The sequence below is a fragment of the Amblyomma maculatum genome, chromosome 8, assembly GCF_055883805.1.
Source record: "Amblyomma maculatum isolate TAMU_Amacu chromosome 8, ASM5588380v1, whole genome shotgun sequence".
NCBI lineage: Eukaryota > Metazoa > Arthropoda > Arachnida > Ixodida > Ixodidae > Amblyomma > Amblyomma maculatum.
Genome location: NC_139351.1, coordinates 14,084,550 through 14,108,333, shown reverse-complemented (window position 1 = coordinate 14,108,333; position 23,784 = coordinate 14,084,550). Strand labels below are relative to the sequence as shown.

At 45.5% G+C, this 23,784-nt stretch overlaps 1 protein-coding gene across 1 annotated transcript in view; it reads right to left on the bottom strand.

Moving 5' to 3' along the window:
• Positions 1-965: 965 nt before the first annotated feature.
• Positions 966-23,784, bottom strand: part of LOC146180571 (F-box only protein 21-like) — a 53,015-nt gene continuing 30,196 nt past the window's right edge. The window contains exons 6-10 of the mRNA XM_084576078.1: positions 18,963-19,101; positions 16,386-16,592; positions 8,842-9,050; positions 6,235-6,392; positions 966-5,232 (exon numbers count right to left, since the gene is read on the bottom strand). Of these exons, the coding sequence (XP_084432204.1) occupies positions 5,027-5,232; positions 6,235-6,392; positions 8,842-9,050; positions 16,386-16,592; positions 18,963-19,101 (919 nt within the window). The 3' untranslated portion in view covers positions 966-5,026. The remainder of the gene's footprint in view (positions 5,233-6,234; positions 6,393-8,841; positions 9,051-16,385; positions 16,593-18,962; positions 19,102-23,784) is intronic.

The window sequence follows — 23,784 nt, the reverse complement described above, 5'->3', positions numbered from 1 at the left end:
TGTGTGCCACCTCTTGATGATTTATATATACCCAAACACGTTTGGCGTCTTCCTGCTTGGGCACCAATTTTTACTACTGGAAAAGCTTTCTAAGCTAAAAGTTTGCCCAGGCAAACCAACGGCCTCAAAAGCTCCTGCTTTAAAAGCTCTCCAGCACTTTCACATTGCATTCTCATTCAAACTGTGCACAATTCACCCCTGCATTGTCTCGAAGGGCACACATCTTAGGCATATGTTGACATGCAACAGATCCTAAGTTAGTAAAGTGCCACCATTTTTAGATGATTGATAAAACAAGATTAGGAACCAGTGTCCAATTCACAAAATGTTGCTAGCGTTTTGCAGTGCAATTGTTTACAAAACTGCCTGATGGCTTTGCACGCCGGCAACAACAACAGACCACAATCGGAGATCAGGCATTGTTCATACAAAGCAGAGTATACATTGCCTCTAAACAAATAACAAAGCTACATATCTTGCTTCTATCAGAGGGCTAAGGTTGTGCGGTGTGATCAAGCTCAATGAGCTATTCTTTTACTTTTTTTGAGAGCAATTGCCTGAGAAGGAAGAAATTGCATTTTCTTGATGCAGTGTAGTAGTTAAAACTTAAAATTTTTGAAAGGAATGTAGAGGTGAAGATATAAAGAAATAGGAGGTTACGCTGGTCGTTGTTAGCACCACAGTAGGCAGGCTGGACTTATGGCGGCGTTGCTTCTTGCGTTACTGTGTCGTTGAACGTTGTCGCATGTGTGTGTCACTTGCAGTCATTTGGACCGCACGTTCTTAACTTTCTTTAAGGCGAAAGCCTTTAATGGCTCATGCTGTCGTGGGCAAAGTGTGTTCTGCTTTTGTTAACGTCAGCACACGCAGCATTTCTAGTTAATTTCTGCCTCGTGAATTTCACAAAACTGCTACGTGTGACCCAACTATGGGATCATACTCAGCGAGTGTCACAAGACCACGAACACATTCTCACTGTCGCCTTTATTTTTGCGTATAAACTTGGAATATGTATAGACGGTGCTCCCTCATTCCTGAACGCATGTTGAGAAAAGGGGAGGGCAACAGTACAATACACACAGGTGCACACACTAAACTGCATGTGACACAATCGTCACGTTACAGTAACGTGCACCACGACAAGTAAAAGGCCCACAGAACGAGGAAAAAAGAATTTGCTCTATTCAACACGCAGAACACCAAATTGCACATTCTTTTTGTATAACAGGTCAGTGAACGAGTCCCGCACGTCGCACCCGTCAGAAGGCCGATATTTTTTGGCCCATTAAAAACGCAAAAGTTACAAAACAAACTGTCTTGGCAGCAAGTGACAGTTTTCTCGCACATCACAGACTTTTAACAAATCACTTGCACTTCAAGAACAAAAAGCAGGTAGCAATTACACGCAACTTCGCATTTATATATTTGCTTTTTGCGTTGTTTAATATACAAGAGACACAAGTTGCCCCTCAACCATGGACAATGCGAACAATGCAAACATGATCACTTGCACGGCACTTGCGAAAACTTGGCCAGAGAAACACAAAAAGAAATTGTGCAGACACTTAAGCTTTGCCTTTAAGATTAGGATGCGACAGCATTAATGGCTTGTATCAGCAGATCCGATTGTGGATCCCCATTTGTGTACTCTCACTGACATGCACTCTGTTACTACTACTCATTAATTACTGCCTTTCTAATCTCACACATGCCCGAAGGCATTCAGTGGCAAGGTTCTGAATTATGTGAAAGAGATCATGACATAAATGCATACAAAGCCCCAATTTAACTAGGCTGAACTCCAGGCTCCATAACTAGGCTCCATAAGTGAAATCCAACATTTTTCATCAATCTGGATTTGCAGCTTATAGCAATGTTGCTGTTGCTAGGTTCTCTACTGAATAGGAACCTCAATGGTGTCGCATCCAAAAATAAATAAATAGTATTTCACAGAATTTCTCTTTAATACAGAGTTCCCGCCTCCCAAGAGTAACCGAGTGATTACAGCAACACCTTTAGATTGGTGTACACTTGCCGTGAAAAAGATTTACAGCAACATTGGTGTACACTTTCCGCAAAAAAGAAAAGATGCAGACTACATGCTGTCCATGCACGCCCTGTTAAAAGAATAGCGGTGCTACAGCAGCAGTCATCCATTTGTAATAAGTATGGTCGCAGTAGTGCTCCGTAGTCTCTGAGGTAAGTGTGAAAAGCTCCAGAAGGGGAGAGAGTGCGAGTTTGAACAAGAGTGCCACGGACATCTCGAGGTACACCGGACGAAGATGGCACGAGCACGCGTGTTGGTGCAGGTAGGAGGAAAAACAAAGAAGTGAGCAAGGTAAGGCTATTATTAGTGTTTTAGTTTACAATGATCCACAATTCACTACCGTGATCCGCCACCGCGTTTCACACTGCTCATGCCCAGATCCCCCTGACGCTGATAGATGGTGCTACATACTGCACGTCAGCACATAGACCTGCGGTGTCAGGACCAATCAGCTTGTGCAACCCGCCCACCATGTGCAGTGGAGGGTCACGGTGGCGGATCGCGTCACGGTAAGCTAAATCAGTCTATTGTTCGCGGCGTGGCAGCTATGAATGTTGGCCTGCGCTTTCTAAACGTGAGCTGTCAAAAAAGAGCTGAGCAAGGTGGCAGGCATTGGCAATATGAGCAGAGTAGTAGGCTCGCACCTTCAGTGAGCTGATGACTGCCTCGTGCGCGTGTTTCCACCAGGAAAGAATACTCTGCAACCCATAAATCTTCCACAAGGCTTGCCTATTCCTGCCTATCTGATTAAATATATCTCCTGCGTACAGCTTCGTTCAGCGATGCATGTCTGCTTTACACAGTAACCAGGCAGCCCTAAACCCAGAGGTTTCAGCAACAGACAAGGCAGCTGTTACTGTCCTCTGAAAAAATAAATTTCACACAAAAAAAAAAACCCGACATCTTTACAGGGCTCTTTTTGCCACTACAGTTCTCGCTAAAATACCTAAATCAAGTTTCAAAGACGGCCTTAATGACAGTGTAAAAAAGAATAAGAACTAGCACGCCTTGGCATGCACTGTTTAAGTGATCCACAAGAAGAGGAGAACCCCAACAAAGATATCACGCTAGAGGTATTCTTCAATCTCCAGGAATATCAACAAACGCCACAAGCAACGAAAGATATCTACCTGCTTTCCCAAGAACAAATGCGTATGAGACAAACATAAGAACGTGCTCCGCATGCAGTATTCAATTAAGTTTCGTAGCTGAGACAAATCCTGCAGTAGGCAACCAGCAGTAGTTCACCCGCTAGATGAAATCTTGCGTAGTACTTCTGCATACGATGGAAAATCAAGAAGAGGCAGTGGTTGGCTTGGTCACTGCATTTAGTGATTGGCAAACAAAACAGGTGCTAAAGTCAAGAGTATTAGACATGGTCTACAGTACATTATGGAAAATGCACTGAATGATAAAGGTAATCACAGAGAAGCCTAGAAGCGAACACACAGATCAGAAAGGCTGAAGCATACAGATCTATGCCTCCTGGTCTGAAGTGAAAACTGGGCACTATATTAATTACCACAAGACTTGAAAGGTTACATTATGGTCAAAATTACTTGTAACTTGTAATGGTGGTTTTAACTCAATGACAGCTCCCCCTACATGTAACCTAAAAAATAACATATATATATATATATATATATATATATATATATATAGTACACCTAAAAGGAAACGGTGAGAGATTTGAGTGCTGCTACTAGTTGGAATTCAAAAATAAAGGAACACACGAGAAAATTATTATAAGCAAGATGACTTGATGTCATACGCATTTGATTAGCCCAGCACAGTGCTAATTCAGTGTTCCATAAAAGTAATGGAATTGTGCTCATATGCATTCGCACAAACCTTCTCATATTTTCCGCCAAATGCCGCTGCTCAATTGGAAGCCGTGAGCCTGTGCTGTTTACAGATAGAAATTGTGCAGTGGTCACATATGCCAAACCTGGAGACACCTGCACGTGTCTCCAACAACTCCAGTGCATATATAGCATTTGTACAGTATTGTATCAGTTCAAGGTGCCAATGACCCAATGAAAGAAGTTAAACGAGCAATGCGCAAGCCACAAAAGAAAGCCAACGTTGATTTTCTCGCTAACGAATTCCAGCTCAGCTCAGAACCACAGGACTCGCCGCACTAATCCCTGCTTCCTCCCCACATTTAAAAAGCGACACATACAGTCCGAGGGCCTGAAAATCGTAAAAACAATTTTGGGCTCAGCAGCTTGGATAAAGGCATTACAGAGTGACGGGTTACTTCCCAGGGACACACATACACATCATGCTTGTGCCGTATGCAGAACTTGTAAAATTCTGTCACCAGACAAAGGTTGCCCACAAAGCACGCCATCCAGTCCCAGAGTAAGCTCATAAAATAAAACATGCACCCATGCATTCTAAGTGAGCATGTATCGAGAGAATGTGTTGAACACAAATTCCTGAATGACATCACCAACCACCTTAGAAGCTGCCCTAAGGGGAAAATGTTCATCGTTCACGCATTCCCCTGAAGCTCTGACAGAGGAAACTTTACTGTAAAGACCAATAACACAAACAATACGCTGTAACACAATTCCCCTCCGCACTAGCACACAGCTGTACAAACAAAAACAAAAGGGCCGCATGAGATGCAAGTAGCAGCAGTCCTTGTTAACTAGCGATTCTGACATAATAGGGGAAAAAAAAAGAAAGAAAACAGATGCGGTATGGACCAGTTCTAGGATCGGAGAAAACTGCTACACAGTAACTGAAGAGGCCCTTGTAACTACTGTGTAACTCTGTGAAGTCCACCAACTTCCTTCCTTGAAGTGGAGCTGGCAACACCGCTCATTACAGCCTAAAAAATACAAGCGGGTTCGTTCACCTCAGCCCGGAACCACGAGGGCATCCCTGGAAATGGATGCCTTCTAAAGCAACCAAACCTCCCAACTCTCGACCAACTGAAGAGTAGAACGAGGTGGGATTAACGAGGAGTCTCTAAGCACTGCAGGATTCTTCTTCTTCCTCCTCCTCCTCGCTGCAGTGGCAGGTCTGCAGCAACACATCCCGAAACTCTGCATCGTCGGGGTATTCATACTCCTTCTCAGCGTTTGGGAGGTAGTGCGTACCGCAGAAGCGCTCAAAATATTTTCCTATGTCTGGGTGCGTGATCACTCCTGGGCTTGAAGACATCACCAGGTTTTCTGTACAAATAAAAGAGCAGTGGATACGTTACATGCAACACTTCAGATGGAAGCTTTCACAATTTAAGAACAGCAAAGATGCCAACCTGGGGATTCCTATGTCTAGTTAGTAGTTGTAGTAGTATAAGACCTTTTATTCTAATGCATGTACAGTATGTACCACTGCACCAATGTCTGATACAATAAGACTTCCTTTAAGCACCCTGTTTTGGGGAAAAAAAGAAAATAAGCAGACCTCCCCTTTGAATGAAAGGGGTTGAACTGTAACAGTAAAATTGAACAACAAATAGGGTATTAAATTCAAAGCAAAGTTGACTACAAAAAGCACACCGGCGTGTTAACCTTGAACGTGCCAGCTTTAAAAGGCCAAAACCCTGAACATTGTCATGTACAACATTTTAACCGCTCCCTCAAAGTATTCACAATAATAGGGAAGAAATAAAGCAAACTGTGCTAGCCTTAAAAGACCAGTCACGTAGCACAGTCCTCACAGGAATGAGAAGACTCCACTCACTGCCCCCCCCCCCTTTTTTTTTCCTTTCTCTTTTCTTTTTGAAATAGTTTTCTCTCTCTCTCTCTCTCTCCTCGGGCAGAACCACTGAAAGTCAAGTTTGATCTAGAAAATATTTTTGCCTGCCTAGGAAGTTCTTTACCCGTCTCTACCACCTGTACTGGTGTACTGTACATGATGTCAGTGCACGTTAAAGAACCCAGGCGGTCAAAATTTCCGGAGCCCTCCACTACGGCGTCTCTCATAGCCCGAGCTGCTTTTGGACGTTAAACCCCACAAATCAAACAAAAGCAGAAAGCACTATGAGAGACTCTGCCACTATGGAGGGCTGCGGATCAACTCTGAACTTCTGGAACTCTTTAGCGAGTAGAAAAATCTGAGCACAGGAGGCATTTTTGCAATTCACTCCACTCTCAGATGATTGGGAATGCGTTTTGATAGAAGGGGGGAGGGGAGCAAGCCTTCAGGAATGAGACAGCGGGGCACACAACCTTGAGCAGCGTATCGATTAGAGCCGTCCTCCACGAGCACATTGTAAAATGGCTGCCGGTCCTCGTGGTTGAGGTTGTGCACACCCATCTGGAAGATCCAGTCCCGGTTGGCCGCACACTTGCCATCCCAACCGTAGATGACACACTGGTAGTGGTACCTGCACAGGGTGGCGGCAAGGCTTCTCCTTTAAACCCTGCTGTTATAGGGTCTTTGCAACGCAGTCCAAATGACCTGCAATTCTAGGCCTCATGACAGAGTGGACGTTAAAAGACACCTTTGAAGGCGTCGCCCAAATAACATTTCCTCATTAAAGGAGTAGACTTTTCAGGTTTCACTCTGAAGATTTCTAAAGGTCCCAAAATGTAAAAAACCCAAACTCGGGGGAACTTGCCTTACATTGTAGCCAGTGCAAGAGCTGCATCCCTGCCCTCGAAAAAAATGGCTGTTCTTCGTAAGTGTCATGAACCCACCACAACGGTGATAGCACACAGCTCTGATGATTTTAAAATGCATGGTTAAATGTGTTGGTAACCCCTCTGTATGGCTTAGCAAAAACTAAATGTCATTTCTAAACGTCAATGATAAGATGAAATATGGGAGGAACGAGAGACCAGGGTGAGATAATCGTGCCACGGATGAGTAAAGTGTTGTTATTTTTTCATTTTGTGTTTTGGCGCTAATGCCTATTAGTAGAACCTCGTTATAGTAAACTCTGATATAGTAAAAATTCGGATATAGTAAAGTGAAACTGAAGTCCCAGGTCATCTTCCATAGACAACTAACATTTTCCCCCCTTTTATAGTAAAGACATTTTTGGTAAAATTCGGTTACAGTAAAGTGCGCCTGGCCGCGGCGACGACTCCCACGATATGACATCGCCGCCCGTGCACTACCTAGAATTGGGAGGCAAAGGTCTTTTGTATTTGAAAACAAAAAAACAACACCGAGCGTCTTTTTAGGCGGCTTTACCACCAGGCTTAGCAGCGCTCAGGAGAAGCCTACTTTACGAAAGCCTTGCAGCCGTGAGAGAAAGCCCGCAGCGCGTAGGAAAAAAAAAAAAAGTAAAGCTGTCTACAAACATGGAAAGGAGGCGGTGCGGTCCGTCAAAAAGTAAAGGATAGTAAAAGTTCAGTAAGAACTAGGGAAGGGGAAGAACTGGGTGAACATTCACAGCACTGTGCAGCATGAAACATGAGACAGCGGAGACAAGAAGTGGAGGTGCAGCATGTGCGGTCTTGCAGCACTTGACTGCCACGCGCATTTATCATTTATTGCCTTTTAAAGGACAGAAACAGCACAAAGTGACACCATGTTCATGAAAGGTTTTGGTTTTCATATTAAATCATACTTGGTTGTATTTGTAGCTACGTTGCATTCATGCTTAAGAGGTACTTCCACAAGATGCAAAAAAATGTATAACTGAAAAAAAATTGCCCGAAGAGATGATAAGGGAGAGATGAAAGGTATTTCAGAGTGTATTTCATTAAGCAACAAGACGTTTTCAGTAAGTGACCATTTAACTACCAGACAGCATCTTCAGGACCATGTGATCCCAGTGACTTTACTGGTTGAAGGCATTAAATTAAAGTTTTTAGTGCTAGTGTTTGTGTCCTCCTCGTCTCATCCGTGTTACTACTCTGCACAGCAATCTCCAGTATGCAAAACCAGCTAGCCAGTCACTATATATTTTAAGCATACTCTTTGTTGCGAGTGCAGAAGGCACTTTCAAGATCTTCAGTGGCTATGAAAAGTGTGGTATTAACTTGAGCAACAAAAATAGAGAACAAGTATCTAAATCTGTACAAGCCAGCCCATCCAATTGCTTCTGCATAAATTTAAGATGGTGTCTTTCATTGGTGCCAGTTGGTTGTGACACAGAAGCCTGTTCGCATCTAGGATGGGTTGAAAAAACAAACTCTGTATTGGAAATCACAATTACCCCAGTTACTTTTGGCACACATTTCAGCCCAAGGAAACAACCTTTTGGGCTTAAAGAAAGTCGGCGACATCGGATGTCAATATGTACAGGCTTCCTATGAGGTTCCTAACTCTGAGATATCATGCAAGTCTGGTTTATTCAAGTCGGAAAGTTGGCAGGCTGTTGTATTTTTAATTTCGTGAACTGAATAAATCTCACTCCTGTGTGCTGCTCACTATGATTATCATTGAACAGATGTTGGTGCAGCAAAAGAAAATAAACAGTTAGAAAACTGGCTAGCTGGGGAGAACGACATTCATGCGGCATGCATCTTTCAAACTTTCGTTTCCAATGTGTATACTCTCATGCACAATACCACAGTTTACCACTGATGACTGTTCTCTCAACTCTCGAATAGAAACATCTACGAAAAAAAAAAAAATAAAATAAAAAAAAAATAAAAATAAAAAACCAATGTTGAGCTGCTGTGTGGGGAAACTTCTAGTCTTTATCAGGGCCCAGGTAGATCAATGTGAGAGTAAGCCATGGCTCACCCGGGAGGATCAATGTGAATGGAAAGAGACGGGGGAAATCGGAAGCACCGCAGGAAGACGTCTTTTTCTTACGTTCCACTCGGCTCTGGGATGCCACACAACACATGAGAAACCAAAGGAGCTGAGGCACTCACTTCTTGTGGCACATGATCATGCCCACGGCATAGGCCACCCTGGCGTGTGAGCGAGGGGTGGTGCGCAACTTGCGTGGGTGCCTCTGGGAGCGGCTCTCTTTCCTCTGCTGAAGGGCCACCATCTGGCTCTGGGCAGTGCGGTACATGTAGGCCACTATGCCACTGGACGCCGGGTGGGCTGCCTCGATGCCCTTCAGAAGGCTCAGGATCTGCACATGTAGGGGTAGGGGAGAAGAGTGAGGATTACAAGTGAATCTTAATCTACTCACATGCCACGCACGCAACTACGCACAAATCAAACCCTAAGCTTTTCACCATGCCGGGGTGGCGCAATGGTTACAGCGCTCGACTACTGTGGCCAAGGATGCGGGATCGCAACCCGGCCGCGGCGGCCGCTTTTCGGTGGAGGCGAAAAGCAAGGCACCCGTGTGCTGTGCTATGGCAGTGCACGTTAAAGAACCCCAGGTGTTTGAAATTTCCGGAGTCCTCCCCTACGGCGTCTCTCATAGCCAGAGTCGCTTTGGGACGTTAAGCCTCACAAACCAAACCAAACAAAACAATTTTTTTTTTTTGGGGGGGGGGGGGGGGGGGCTGCACCTCCCAGTGATTTCTTTGCTTCAGGTGAATTTCAGATCCCTAAAGGAAACAGCAGTGTCATTGTAAGCAAAAAGAAAAAAGGTATGGAGGGCACTTAAGCTTTGCTCTTAAAGATATGATGCAATAGCATCATATCTTTCCTCAAATTTTCCTCAAAGCATAAGCTCCTTATTTATCACGCTTTAATTCAATCTCACATAAACTACTGTCACCTCGTTTGGGGTACAACATCCAAAACAAATCTAAACATCATACTCGGTCTCCAAAAGAAGGCAATTAGACTGATCGCTGGTGCATGCTACACTGCCCATACAGAAACATTATTTCCGAAATATAGGATTCATCGTGTGCATGCCATGTTTGAGTATCGTCTACTTCACTGCCTTAAATTGTCACCTCAATGCTTAACTGACTTCTTGAAGAATATATCTAGACTTAAGCCTTACGAGAAACCCTTTCACACCAGAAGTAAACAAATATGGGACGTTCCTCGAACGAGGACGTTATACGGTAACCAGAGCCTTCGTTTTACTTTACCATGCATATTAAATCATTATAGCATACACAACCCAAACATCTTTACCGCGTCAATTAAGGACTTTAGGCTATATTTTATCAATTCCGCACTGTCTCTGTACTTTCCGTTCCTTGCCTTAAACATTATTACAAGAATAGTCACTTCATTTTCATTACGTTCTGCCATATTTCGTGCATACTGTTACACTATTGAGGGTCGTTAATTTACTGTGCTGTTTTTTAACTTGCTGTTTCATTTGTATATATGTGCTCTTTCTGTGCTTCAAAATTTTCATGTTATATATGTATATATTCGCCTTAACGTCACACGTCCTGTTGCTCTGCCATTACTGGGCCTCGGGCATCTCTCAAGCTATCGCTGTAGCTTTTCGCCCGAGGCCCATTTCCTGTATATTACTGGAAATAAAATTTTTTCAATTCAATTCAATACCGTATTTACTCGCGTAATGAACCCACTCGCGTAATGAACCCACCCCCCACTTTTGTCGTCGAAAATTGAATTTTTTTTTTTTACGTCGCGTAAATAACGCGCACCCGCCCGCAGGGTCGGTGTTCAGCATGTTCGCGTTATCTCGGCTCAATTGGCCGGCGCTGTCGACTGTCGACGATCATAAAATTGTCTGATCGCGCAGTGATAAAATAAACATCATTTGAAGCCAACGATGCTGAACACCGGCGACGCGAACGCGGGTGACGCGGGCGTCGACTGCACGCTTTCGTTGATCGTTCATTGACCTTGCATGATTCGTTGGTGGATGCGCAAAGGGCTTTACTGGGGCGTCCTCTTTGAAATGGGGTGACGGCAGTTTCCACCACGCTCGGCTATTTTCTTTGTATTTCTCGAACCAATTTGTCAAACTTCTCTAGATTTTTTTTTTACAATGATGATGATGATGCAGGTTGCCGAGTGCCATCTATTAAATGCAAAGCAAACCTCTGCTTATAGCGCCATGCATGCGCGGCGGCGGCAGAACGAAGTAAAGACAACGCACTTGGACAGCGTCGGTCGCTATTTCGCCAGTCCTATTTTGTTGCTGTTTAAGTGCTTCGCTACGACCTTTGCATTATTTCGTGCGTGCTGTGCATTTTCTGCGCGTTGTGCGATGGGGCGTTACGCTAGCTACACGGCCGGTTTTAAGCTCAAAGTCGTGGAGCATGCTTTGGAGCATGGCAATCGCGCGGCTGGACGGCATTTTAGTGTAGACCCCGTGCGTGTGCGCTACTGGAGGAATCAACAAGAGGAACTCAGAGCGACGAAGAAAGATCGCCGGGCCTTTCACGGGCTGAAGCAGGGCAAGTTTCCTCGCGTCGAGGAAGAAGTTCTGAGCTATGTGAAGAGGCTCCGCAACGAAGGATGTGCCGTATCCCACGAGCTGATACAGAATCACGCGCGGGCCACTGCAAGAAGTCACGGCATTGCCGCGAGTGAATTTAAGGCGACCAGTGGTTGGACGACTCGTTTCATGCGCCGGAACGGGTTGTGCCTCAGAAGGCGTACTACGTTATGCCAGCGGCTGCCGGCAGACTGTGGGGACAAAGTGCGTGATTTCCACCGCTTTGTCATTCGGATCCGTGAGGACAAAAAGTTCCTGCTGTCGCAAATCGGGAACGCGGACCAGACGCCTATAAACTTTGACATGCCAAGAAACAGCACTGTCGATATGAAAGGTGCGAAAAGTGTGCAGGTTAAGACGACGGGCACCGAGAAGCAGCGGTGCACCGTGATGTTAGCTGTAACCGCGGACGGCAGGAAGCTGCCGCCGTTCGTCGTCTTCAAAAGAAAGACTCTGCCAAAGGGAACTCTTCCTGCCGGTATCCACATTCGTGCCCAGGAGAAAGGGTGGATGTCGGCCGAGCTGGTGTCCGACTGGCTGAAAACAGTCTGGGGACGGCGGCCCGGGGCTCTTCTCCTGCCATCGCTGCTTGTTATGGACAGCTTCCGCGGCCATCTGGAAAAAAATGTCCGCTGCCGAATGAGCGAGTTACGCACGGACCTCGCTATCATCCCAGGTGGCTTGACATCAGTGCTGCAGCCCCTTGATGTTTCCATTAATAAGCCCTTTAAGGACAACGTGCGCCGGCTCTATACAGAGTGGATGGCCGCGGGAAACCACGACCTGACTCCCGCAGGTAAGATTAGAAGGCCCACCATCGACATGCTCTGTCGATGGATTCTAGAAGCATGGAGTGTGATTCCCAGCGAGATGGTCGTCCGCAGCTTCAAAAAGACTGGCATCTCCAACAGCCTCGACGGCAGTGAAGACGACGCGCTGTGGGAAGACAACGACGCCGACGAAGTCGCAAGCGATATGAGTTGAAGCGTGGATTCAGATAGCGAGCCCGAGTGAGACAGACCATGAGCAGCCAGCAGCATGAAAATAAAAATGAATTTTTAATTCACATTCATCGCGTACGTGTTTTTATTATAAAGGTAAGGTTGGGATTGCGATTTTCCTATCTTCATTGTGACATGAAATTTCGACCTAAAAAAAATCTCATTTTTTTTCCCCGCGTAATGAACCCTCCCCCCAAATTTATGTCAACTTATCTGGAAAAAAGGTGGGTTCATTACGCGAGTAAATACGGTATAAAGCCCCTCTCTAATAAAGACCTGCAGCGGTGGTGGCGTAGAGGTAGAACATCCGCCTCGCATGCAAGAGGACCGTGGTTCGAATTCCGGTGCCGCGCAATTCTCTACCAGATTTAAAAAAAAAATAAACATCCGCGTGTCGATGGAATTGCATAAACAGGTTTGGGGAGCAACCTGATGCCGGTGAACACCTCCAGCAACACACTCCCTCCACAGAACAGGAATTGGCCACCCTGGTGCAGTAATTGGCCACAATCTCCCATGATTAGGAGGAATATGGTAGAGGCCTTCACCCAGCAGTAGGTATAGTAAGGCTGATTATGATGATGATGAGCAAAGACCTATCAGCATGCCTGCGTGCCCTATAGAGGTAACGTGAATGCAAGGATCCTGGAAGGCTGATTCAGATATCACCCTCCCTTGTGAAAGGAGAGGCAAGAGTTGGCACCTCTTGCCTAATGTAGTGTCAGGCAATGCTGTGCAACCATGCCACTTACCAACTACCGCTTACCAGCGCCATGCTCGCGATCTTTCACTCACAATGCAAACGGCAGCACCGGACACTGACGCCAGCACCGGTGTTAGATTTTTGACGAACAAGGCATTTAACGCTTCCACATTGAAATTTAGCACTGGCATTACGAGCAAAAAAAGCATGAGCATGGGGCTGGCAAGCAGTAGGTGACATGGCCACACACTCACTGGTTGATGCGTTTTGTGACGTCACAAGAACACGTGGCATGGCCAAGTGGGCAGGAGCGGGTTCTCTGAGATGGGAATCAAACTCTCTAGGCTTCTTGGATCTCAAGTCAGACACACTAACCTTAAACCACGCAGGCGCGTCTGCGTGGCTTCGTTACGGCGGGCTTTATGTCTATGTTGGGTGGTCTTGTACATCATGTGGCAGAGATTACGACTGTTAGTGAGTACATGTCAGATAACGGAGGCACAAGTTAAGGAATTCGAGAGTAGACTAGTAGCAAAGCCCATGTAAGTGAACACAGATCCATGAGTAGAGCTCGCAAAACGGGAGCCATCAATGATGCCACATCAATACCCTTCAAGATGGCAGAGCTCAAAGGAACAGAACACCGAATTTCAAGCATTAAGTTTTTTTCAGTGCAGCAGAAAGCCTGCCATCTAAATTGGTCGGTACCACAATGGTTTTGTTAAATACAGTGTCGAAAATTGTTTACAGAGGATGTTGAAATAAGTGCACGGGTCCACTTTTATGTAGTCCGATGCTGGAAACCATGATCAGCAAGCGAGATGGCGATACCATATCGGTAAAAGTGATGCACCGAAAAGTGAGTAAATCTCAGCTGCCGGAGCCTAATGTGACACTTTTAATGAAGTGATGCTGCACTTTCACACTAAAGACCGTTATGGCTCAGAGACATACGCTTCGTCAATGAAAGTTTTAGTGGACCATGGTTACCACTCCATCCAAGAAATGCGAAACATTGCGATGCCATCTAAGTCGAACCCGGATATATCGAATTTTGGTTATATCGAACTTACGGAATATCCCCTTGAAAATCCCATGTAAAAGTATAGGAAAGCCGCGTCATATATCGAACTCAATTTCACCGGTCATTCAATATATCGAACTCCGCACCACGCACTGGAAAGTGTGCCTTCCCCAAAGACATCACATCGTCCTCGGCCATTTGCCGTGTGACGTTTTCAAGCCACGCGCGGAAGGAATGAGAGGGGACAGTTCGGCGACGGCTGATCTAGGGCAGCGCTGCGCCCATTCCCCAAAGGCGCGCGCATCTGCAGTTATCGTTTCCCATGCGTCAGCACGTGACGTTTGCAAGCCATGTGTGTGAATTAACCAGAGAGAACCGGTGGGAACGAGAGGGGAAAAACGCGATAGAGCGAAGCGTAAGGGTGTGCCCATTCTTTTGCCGAGCTATCTCTCTCCTTCCTCTTTCCCAGCCTTTGTTCGCAGTAGCACGCGCTACGCATGAGCCAAGCCAGCTCAGCCCGTTTTCAGACAGAACGTCGGACGCTTGCATGTGTTGCGAACCCTCTACGCGCGGCGGCTGACGTGGCTATGGCGCCTGCGAAAGTTAAGAAGCGGCAGATCTTTTTTTTTTTTCTTTCTTTTTTTTGCAAGAGTCGTTTGTTCTTATTGTTGTGCTGTACGCGCGGCGTAGCGTAAGATAAGGCGTTACGAAGTGGCTTTTTTTTTTTTTTGCGGGAGTCGTTTATCCTTGCATGTATGAATCAATGAAAGCACGCGGTCAGCTGCGATCATGACACCGGCTTTTAGCATTTTTCGCTTCAAACAGCATTTGCAGCTACTGTATCATGCCTTCCAATGATTTTATGGCAGTAGACTACGCTGGCCCCAAGCGCGGCATGATAAATTGAACCAGGCTTGTGCAATCAAGCCATCATGGGCAGTCTGCCAAGTTCGCTCCCCGCTGCAGCAGGAGCTATCAAAAGATAAACACCTATCGCTGCGCAGTATCTTGGCACGCTGCCAAGAAATGAGCTTTGGATGAGACAACCGAAACGGAGTGCGACATGCAAGTGATAACGCTGGCGATTTCTGCCGCGGCGACACAGAAACCTTGTTTTGAGCTGCCGCGGTGGCTTGGCTCCTACGGCTGAGGGGCAGTTCCAACAAGTTGGAAATTTTTTGCTCTGTTGCCACCGCTCGTCGCTGAGATCGCTTAATCGCTTGCATGTGAGCGAGCTGGCCTTAACGCTTTTTTTTTTCCAAATTCTCGAGTACAAAAGTGGAGGGTGAGTTCATTATGCGAGTGAGTGGATTACGCGACAAATACAGTATCGTTTTTTCGCATCGTAAGTGCCGTCCCAAGCCGATTTCTGTATATCGAACTATTTCGCGATCCCCTTCGAGTTTGATATATCCGGGTTCAACTGTAGTGCAAAAAATTAACATCATGGATGATGCGAAAGGAATGTTGCTTGTTACTGAACGATGCATGGAGAGAGTGCAAGATATAAGAGAACATCTGGAGCACTTTTAAAAGAAAAATAATATTGTGCACTTCATGAAGTTGGAGATATTTTCCTAAGATGTGGTCCCATAGTAGACTACATAAATAATGGACGCGTTTCCCTGCCCTTGTCCACCTTCCTTCTTACTAATGTCCACATACATAGCAGTATCAAAAAGTTATGGCTGCTAGTGTTCAATTCTGCAAAAAAAGAAAAAAAATGAATAATTGGTTCACAGGAAGGGAAAGGCACAGTATCTGTCACACTTGTCATGCGGACACCTGACCTGCCTGCTGCAGTAGGAATACCGTTTCAATGGAAAGAGGTGTCTCCAGGTGGCCAAATTACTCCTTAGCCCTCCACTAAGGCTCCTCTTTCTACTTTCACTCTCACCTTCTTTCCTTCCCTTACCAGCATGGTTCTGGTGTCCACAAAAACAAGTGTGACAAATACTGCGCCTTTCCATTCCTGTGAAGCATTATTTTATTAATATTATTATTGGACACCTGACCTACATGGTAAGGGAAGGCAGGAAGGTGGGAGCAAAAGTGGAAAGAGAGATGAGGAGCCATAGTGGAGGGCTCAGGGGTAATTTCGACCACCTGGGGATCTTTAACACACAGCACACAGATGCCTCTTCATTGTGCCTCCTGAAACGCAGCTAGTGGCGGAAAAAAAATTCCCCAAAACTGCGATTTTTTGTGGAACGGCAGAAAACCACGATCCTTTGACATAGTACTACTGAATGCCCATCTGCTGGCCTGTCTGCCAGGGTACAAGCACAGGTAAATAGAACAATACTGATTTCGAATATCTGCATTGATTTGCATTTTGTCTCCCCCACCTGTTCATAGTTGATACCTAGGTGGAGGTAGACCCGCGCCAGCAGCAGCCGGTGCTCGATGTCTCCCCGCATGGGGTCGGTGCGGTGCCGGCCGCGGCCCTCAAACAGCTCAAGCAGCTCGAGGGCATAGCGCAATCCCTGCATGCCCAGGTTGCCTTCAAATTGCCGCCAGGACTCCACCAGGTTCCAGCACATTCGCACCAGCACCTGAACACGCGGTGCAGGGGGCACAACACGTGATCTCACAAGGCCATCTTATGGGTGCTGATCTGTGTCACATGGAGGGGACTTTTCCAACAAAACAACCCTGTGGAGCTGCAGAAAACTCTCTCGTAGATATTATATAGAACGTTTTGAAGTTTTCCTACCTTCAGGTAAACTAGATTGTGGTGCGTTCCACAGCGTCTTTCCCCAGCTCCACAACATTGTGCAGCAGTGACACTGCCATAAAAGGTTTGAAGCAACCTATATGCTGCCAGCTAGCAGTAATTGCAGAGATAGCTTTCACTGCTTATGTATACTTGCCACACTTATATGGTGCTCATTTTTTTTACCCCAAGGCATTCAAATTTTGCACCATTTTTATCAGTTCAGGGGGCTGTTCAGTCTCCAACCAAGAGATAAAAAAGGTCCACGATGACACCTTTTCATAGCTGGACTGGCTATATATATACTGGGTGTCCCAGCCAAAATGTAACCAAGCTTTTAAAAAGACGGAGCATCCTCGCCCCAGTGAAACTAACTGAGAATGTTCAGTGTTGTATGGCCTAGTTCGCAGTATATATCTTTTTTTCATTTGCTAAAGGTAAATAATTAGCAGGGACTAATTCAGTAACTCTTACTTAATGGCTTGAAGAATAAAGTGCAATGCAGATTGCATATCGCCTTAAAACGGTTGAGTGAAATGCATCCACCAAGCTGACCTTTAGGTACAGTACCTTTTCTAATGGCCTTAAAAGATAACTAAAGCAATAAAAAAAAGCGTCCTCGCCACAGTGGCACCACCTCTGCATCCTAAGACATGCCTGAGAAAGGAAAATCCCCTTTGTCTGGACCATTATTCATGATGGGGCGTTGCTTGTGCATTGGGAGAGATGTGAGCTATCAGACGGCTAAGTACTAATAGCTTTATTGCAAGGCTGTTAAAAAAGAATAAACTATGCATAAATCATACCTCGTGCAAATATCACAGCTAGCTAACTGCTTTCCAAGACAATCCACAGCTGTAGTACTGATAGTTTGTTTATCAAGTCATTAATTAGAAAGTTAACTAATTAGTCTTCACAAATTAATCAACTTTGGCATATGAAAAAATACTGCAGACTCAGGGCACTTAGTGTGTTTTAAAAGCCCGATTACATTTAGCTAGGAAACCTGGTAGAAAAACAGCCTAGTTATGAAGTAGAGCGAAAAAATGTATAACCTGACGTAGCTGTTGCTTACAAAGAACAAAAAAAGTGAACTTTATCATTAACGGTACCAGGTTAACGGCTTTCAAGAACCTGCCCACACATAAGGCTTGGGTAGAAATGAAACTGCAGAAAATAAAAGAAAAATAAGTGCACGCCTAAACTGACAGTTTGGCATTCACAAGGCAAATAAGCTACTACTTTGTAGCTTTCCTTTGCAGCCATTCACTGCACTATGGTGGATGGTAATGAACAAATACACCCTAGAATGATGCCGACTGAATGTCAAGAGCAATCATCAGCTGCTGAGGCCAATTCAAGAACATCCAACCAGATTAGCTGCTAAGTGCTTTTCAAAAAAAAAAAAAACCCGAATTATACCTAGTCTCACTTTTCATCTCGCAAGTAAACATTTCTTGTAGAGCAAGGCTGGCCTAAAGCGCCCATCAAAAATGAACAAGTGTGCAAAAAGTATATATATCAAAATAAAAAAGATTATAACATTAAAGGCAGAAGCCGCTGTGTATGCTTGGATAACTGCCATCCTGCCATATCTGCCTGCCGAGTAATATGGCATGATATAAAGACATGCCAAGTGGTCACGAAATAACTGGGTACAGTCGAAGCAATGAATACAACTGAGGGGTTTTTAGCACATCCCTACCAGCTTTGCTCCCACATTCCTCAAGACCTCAGTTAGATGCCGATTCGCGTACAACCTAGAAATCACTTAGTTCTGACATAACTTGCAGTAATGCAGAAAAGCTGCTTCAATGAAAGGCAGAAATCAGTTGCTAGTGTCAGATCTGCTGCTTTCCGCTAGCTTATGCATGCTAACTACCGCTAGCTTATGCATAACTAGATTTGAAGGCAATCTATCTCAAGTGCTGCAACTAAATGTCCCGAGCACAGACATTTGAGCCAATAGGTAAAGCTAACTTAAGGCTGTCTTGGATAATGGCTTTGACATTCTAATACCTCCTTTGACCTTCCTTTGGCCTTCTTTGACCTTCTGGCTTTGACCTTCTAACAGGTTCATGGCTCTGGCCTTATGAACCAACTGTAAGCAGTGCAGGTACCTGTCAACAAAGCTCTTGAATAAAAAAAAAATTATTATGGCTACACCTATCCATCAATTGCAAAACACCCTTCAGAAGGGCACACCAACCTTCGGTGTGCGGAGGGAGGTGTAGCAGGTGTTCCTGTCCAGCTGCAAGTTTGGGCACAGCGATGGGCACTCGCCCTGGTCCATGAAGCGACCCCCGTGATAGACGTCTATGTACGTGTAGCGTTGCTCCTCCGGCAACCTGCAGTGCCATGGAAACCAATGCAGTACCATGGCAACCAATGTCGTGCCATGGCAACCAATGGCAACCAAAGAACCAGAAACAAACATAACAACTCTGACACTCTCTCATCTTCTTATGAAGCTTCTTTCCTCTCTCCTAGGGCAGATTGGTGGATCACTTTGGGAAAGAGTGGGTACAAGGAGAGATGACATCACATAATGGTGTGAAACTACAACTGTGAAGCCAGCTTAACACCTGTAAACAGGATTAGAGCTAGATAGTGTTTTCAAGAGCTTAGTTCAGCTTCAAAGCATGTTTCACATTTGAAAACAAGCTTTAAACACTGGATTCCAACCCCTCTTCCAAGTCAAACTAAAACAAAGGATTCCTGATCTATATGTCATCACTAGGAGCATTATGTATTTATTTCCACAGCTACATGCCTGCACCTTTTTGTGGCTCAGCTGATCAGTTTTGACAATGCCGCATAGCTTGGAAATATACAGTCGAACCCGGATATATCGAACTCGAAGGGGATCGCGAAATAGTTCGATATATCAATAATTCGATATACAGAAATCGGCTTGTGACGGTACTTACGATGCGAAAAAACGATACCGTATTTGTCGAGTAATCAACCCACTCGCATAATGAAACCACCCTCCACTTTTGCACCCGAGAATTTGAAAAAAAAAAAAAAGAAAAAAAGATGCGTAAAGGCCAGCTCGCTCACATGCAAGCGATTGAGCGATCTCATCGACGAGCGAAACATTTCAAACTTGTTGGAACTGCGTCCCTCTCGCCGCTCGAGCCACCGCGGTAGCTCAACACAAGGTTTCTGGGTCGCCACGGCAGAAATCACGAGCGTTTTTGCTTGCATGTCGATGGCGCGCGACACTCCGTTTCGGTGGTCTCATCCACAGCTCATTTCTTGGCAGCGTGCTAAGATGCTGCGCAGCGATAACGTCCGGGCGCATTTATCTTTTGATAGCTCCTGCGGTGGCGGGGAGCGAACTTGGCAGAGTGCCCGTTGATGGCTTGATTGCACAAGCCACGCCGCGCTTGGAGCGGGCTATATGATCGCAGTAGCTGACCGCGTGCTTTCGTTGATTCATACATGCAAGATAAACGACTCCTGCAAAAAAAAACAACAAGTAAATAAACTGCCGCCGCTTAACGTCCGAACAGCACAACGATAAGAAAGGATGACTAAAAAAAAAAAAGAAAAAGAAAAAACGAGACAGCTGTCGCTTCTTAACGTCCGCAGGCGCCATAGCCACATCAGCCGCCGCGCGCAGAGGGTTCGCAACACACGCTGGAGAAAGCGTCCGATGTCTGTCTGAAAACGGGCTGAGCTGGCTTGGCGCATGTGTAGCGCGTGCTGAAGGAGAGAGATAACTTGGCAAAAGAATGGGCACACCCACGCACATGGCTTGCAAAGGTCATGTGTTGGCGCGCGGGAAACGATAACTGCAGATGCGCGCGCCTTTGGGGAATGGGCGCGGCGCTGCCCAGACCAGCTGTCGCCGAACTGTTCCTTCTCATTCCTTCCGTGCATGGCTTGAAAACGTCACGTGGCAAACGGCCAAGGGTGATGTGATCGTCTTTGGGGAAGGCACACTTTCCAGTGTGTGGTGCGGAGTTCGATATATCGAACGACCGGTGAAATTAAGTTCGATATATGACGCGGCTTTCCTATACTTTTACATGGGGTTTTCAAGGGGATATTTCGTGAGTTCGATATAACCAAAATTCGATATATCCGGGTTCGATATAACCGGGTTCGACTGTACTTATACCACATTTCCGCGGACTCAGGAAGAAAGAAAAAATGTTTTGCTTTGTTGCAAACCTTCATTATCTCATCTTGTTTAGCACTAACTGTAGGCAGTGCTGCAAGGAAGGCAACAAAAGAATTGACTAAAATAAAGAATAAAATGCATAAAAACAGCAAAGAATTACAGTGCCAGCAAACACAATGGTAACCATGTAAGCTATCATGATACAGTTGATCCTGGCTGTATCAAACCTGGATAGATCGAATTATTAAGCAATAGCTAGCTCGTTCAGTCGAACAGCGGTCAGCACTGTCAGCACCGTGTGTTGGAAATAGTAAGGGGCTGCGTAAAAAATATCGTATAATGGTAATTCGTGCTTTTAGTGACAGATGATTTGTTGGTGTTTGATATGTGATGAGGAGTTAATGAAATCATTGTAATTGACTGATGAATAAAAAAATAAGAAAATGGAAAAAAAAGGGACTCCAAGAAAGTCAGAATGCCCAGAATAAAAAGCCAATGCTGCTAATTAAGAAAATTTAAACAAAAAGACAATGCTCGATGCTAATTAAAAATGTGTGTGTAATTGGCCAATTAAATAATTAAATAATGAATAATGCGTTCAAAGGTGTCAAACTGCTCAGAAAGGAAAGCCAATGTTCTGCTAATGATAAGTATTGGTGTATAAAAATATTGTGAAGAGACAGTATCGCTGCGCGTGTTCGACCTGACTGTCTACGGGCTGTGTTCGCCGCCGATCTTCCCAGTCCCAGTACCTTTAAATAAACCCTCATCCGACATTTGGTGGAGGTGCTGGACCATAGAGGTAAGGGCAGAATTTAGCAAGAGCCCAAATAATGGCTCAGCACTCTTTTTCAGTAACAGAGTAATTATATTCAGCCTTTGTGAGCGTACCGCTAGCATAGGTGACCATGTATTCAGCATAGCCTGATTCGCGCTGAGTGAGCACGGCACCGAGACCAACACCACTGGCGTCCGTGTGGACCTCGGTAGGCGCTGTGGGAAGTATTGAAGGCATCATCGCACGATGGCGACAACAGCGAAAGGTCGCAACTGCCAGACAAAAGGTCTATCAAGAGAGAAGCGATGGAAGCAAAATTTCAAATAAAGCGACGAAAGTGAGAGCACTGTCCGAGGAAGCTTAGTAGATCTTTGAATGAAGTCGGTTTGGGAAAGGCATGAAGTTTGGGGGGGTCTGAAGATGCTCCTTCTTTGGAGACAACCTGGCCGAGAATGGTGAGCTGGCGGGTGGCAAAACTACATTTTTTCAAGTTCAGCTGCAGTCCGGCATCAGAGAGGCAGATCAAAATGTGCTTCAGATGGCAGAGGTGGGTGTCAAAGTCGAGAGAACAGTCGACAATATCGTCGAGGAAGCATATGCAAGTCTTCCACTTTAGGCCGCGCAAAATGCTGTCCATCATCGGACGTAAATCTAGGAAAGAAAAGAGTTCGGCGCCTTGCGAATAGTTGAGAACGTTGTCAATGCGCGGGAGCGGGTAGACGTCCTTCCGCATAATCTTATTAAGGCGGCGATAATCGACACAGAGGCGGATAGAGCCATCTTTCTTTTTTTATGAGCACAACAGGTGATGCCCAAGGGCTGCTTGAGGGCTGAATCAGGGCGCTCTGGACCATCTGGTCTACTTGCTCTTCAATAGCCCGGCGTTCGGTTGCAGACACACGATAAGGACGCTGCCGCAGTAGTGCGTGGGTGCCAGTGTCGATGCGATAAGTGACGGTAGACGTTTAACCCAAAGAACTTTGATGAGAGTCGAGGGAGGAGTGAAACTGAAGTAGGTTCAAAAACTGCGTGCACTGCGCCCGAGGAAGATAAGCGTCGATGGAACGAAGGAACAGGTCTGTAGAGGTGGGCGGGGGCGCAGATGAAGGGGGGCTGAGTGCAGTCACGGCAGATTGCGGCTAGTCATTAGGCTCCTTAGAGAGCAGAAGAGATAAGATTGGTTGGATACTGCCGAGGCATTTACCACGGCGCAATGCAGTAGGGGAGTTAAATGGGTTAAAGACCCATAACATGGCCAGCGTAAATAGCGAGAACAGTGTAGGGCAATGAAAGGCACTTGCGGTGCATGAAAATATGGGTGGTGTGAAGAAATAGTGCCATCGCTGCCAGAATCACAAGCGACATGAACAAGCACCAGTAACAGTATCAGATATTTTATTAGTGGCCTTATCCAAAACGCCATCAGAAGCAGCCCTTATGTGAGTCACAGTCGCAGGGCACACGGCCTAAGACGAGAGACATGAGGTGCGAGCATTGGAAGCTAGCGTGGATGCACTGTATTGATGCTTCTAGGTTACAGAGAAGCTCGATCACATGGCATGTTTTCTATATGAAATTATCAATGTATCAAACTATTTCGAGCTACCCTCAACTGTAATAAAAGGGTCTCCTGAAACCGAACAAATGTTAATAGGGGTATGCAAATGCTTGAGTAACTGAATATGAGTAAAATTTTAAATTATTAAAATACCTAGTAGTATTCGGATGGCTTGACATTTGATATTCGGAATGGGAGAATTTAGCTCCGGCGACCATTATGTCTTTTATTGTGGGCACGAATCCAAGAGAAGGAATGGGGTCGCTCTCATAGTAAACAGAAGAATGGGCAAAGCAGTGCTAGGGTACAACCCCAAAAACGACCGAATGATTTCACTTCGGATCCAAGGTCACCCTTTCAACATAACAGTTATCCAAGTCTATACACCGACCACTACTGCTGAAGAAGCTGACGTTGAGAGATTTTATGCGGACCTACAATGCCTTTTAGACCGCACCCCATCTTCAGACGTCGTTTTTCTCATAGGAGACTGGAATGCTAAGGTCGGGAGTGAAGAAATATCCGGAATTATAGGCAAGTTCGGTCTTGGCGAGCCAAATGAA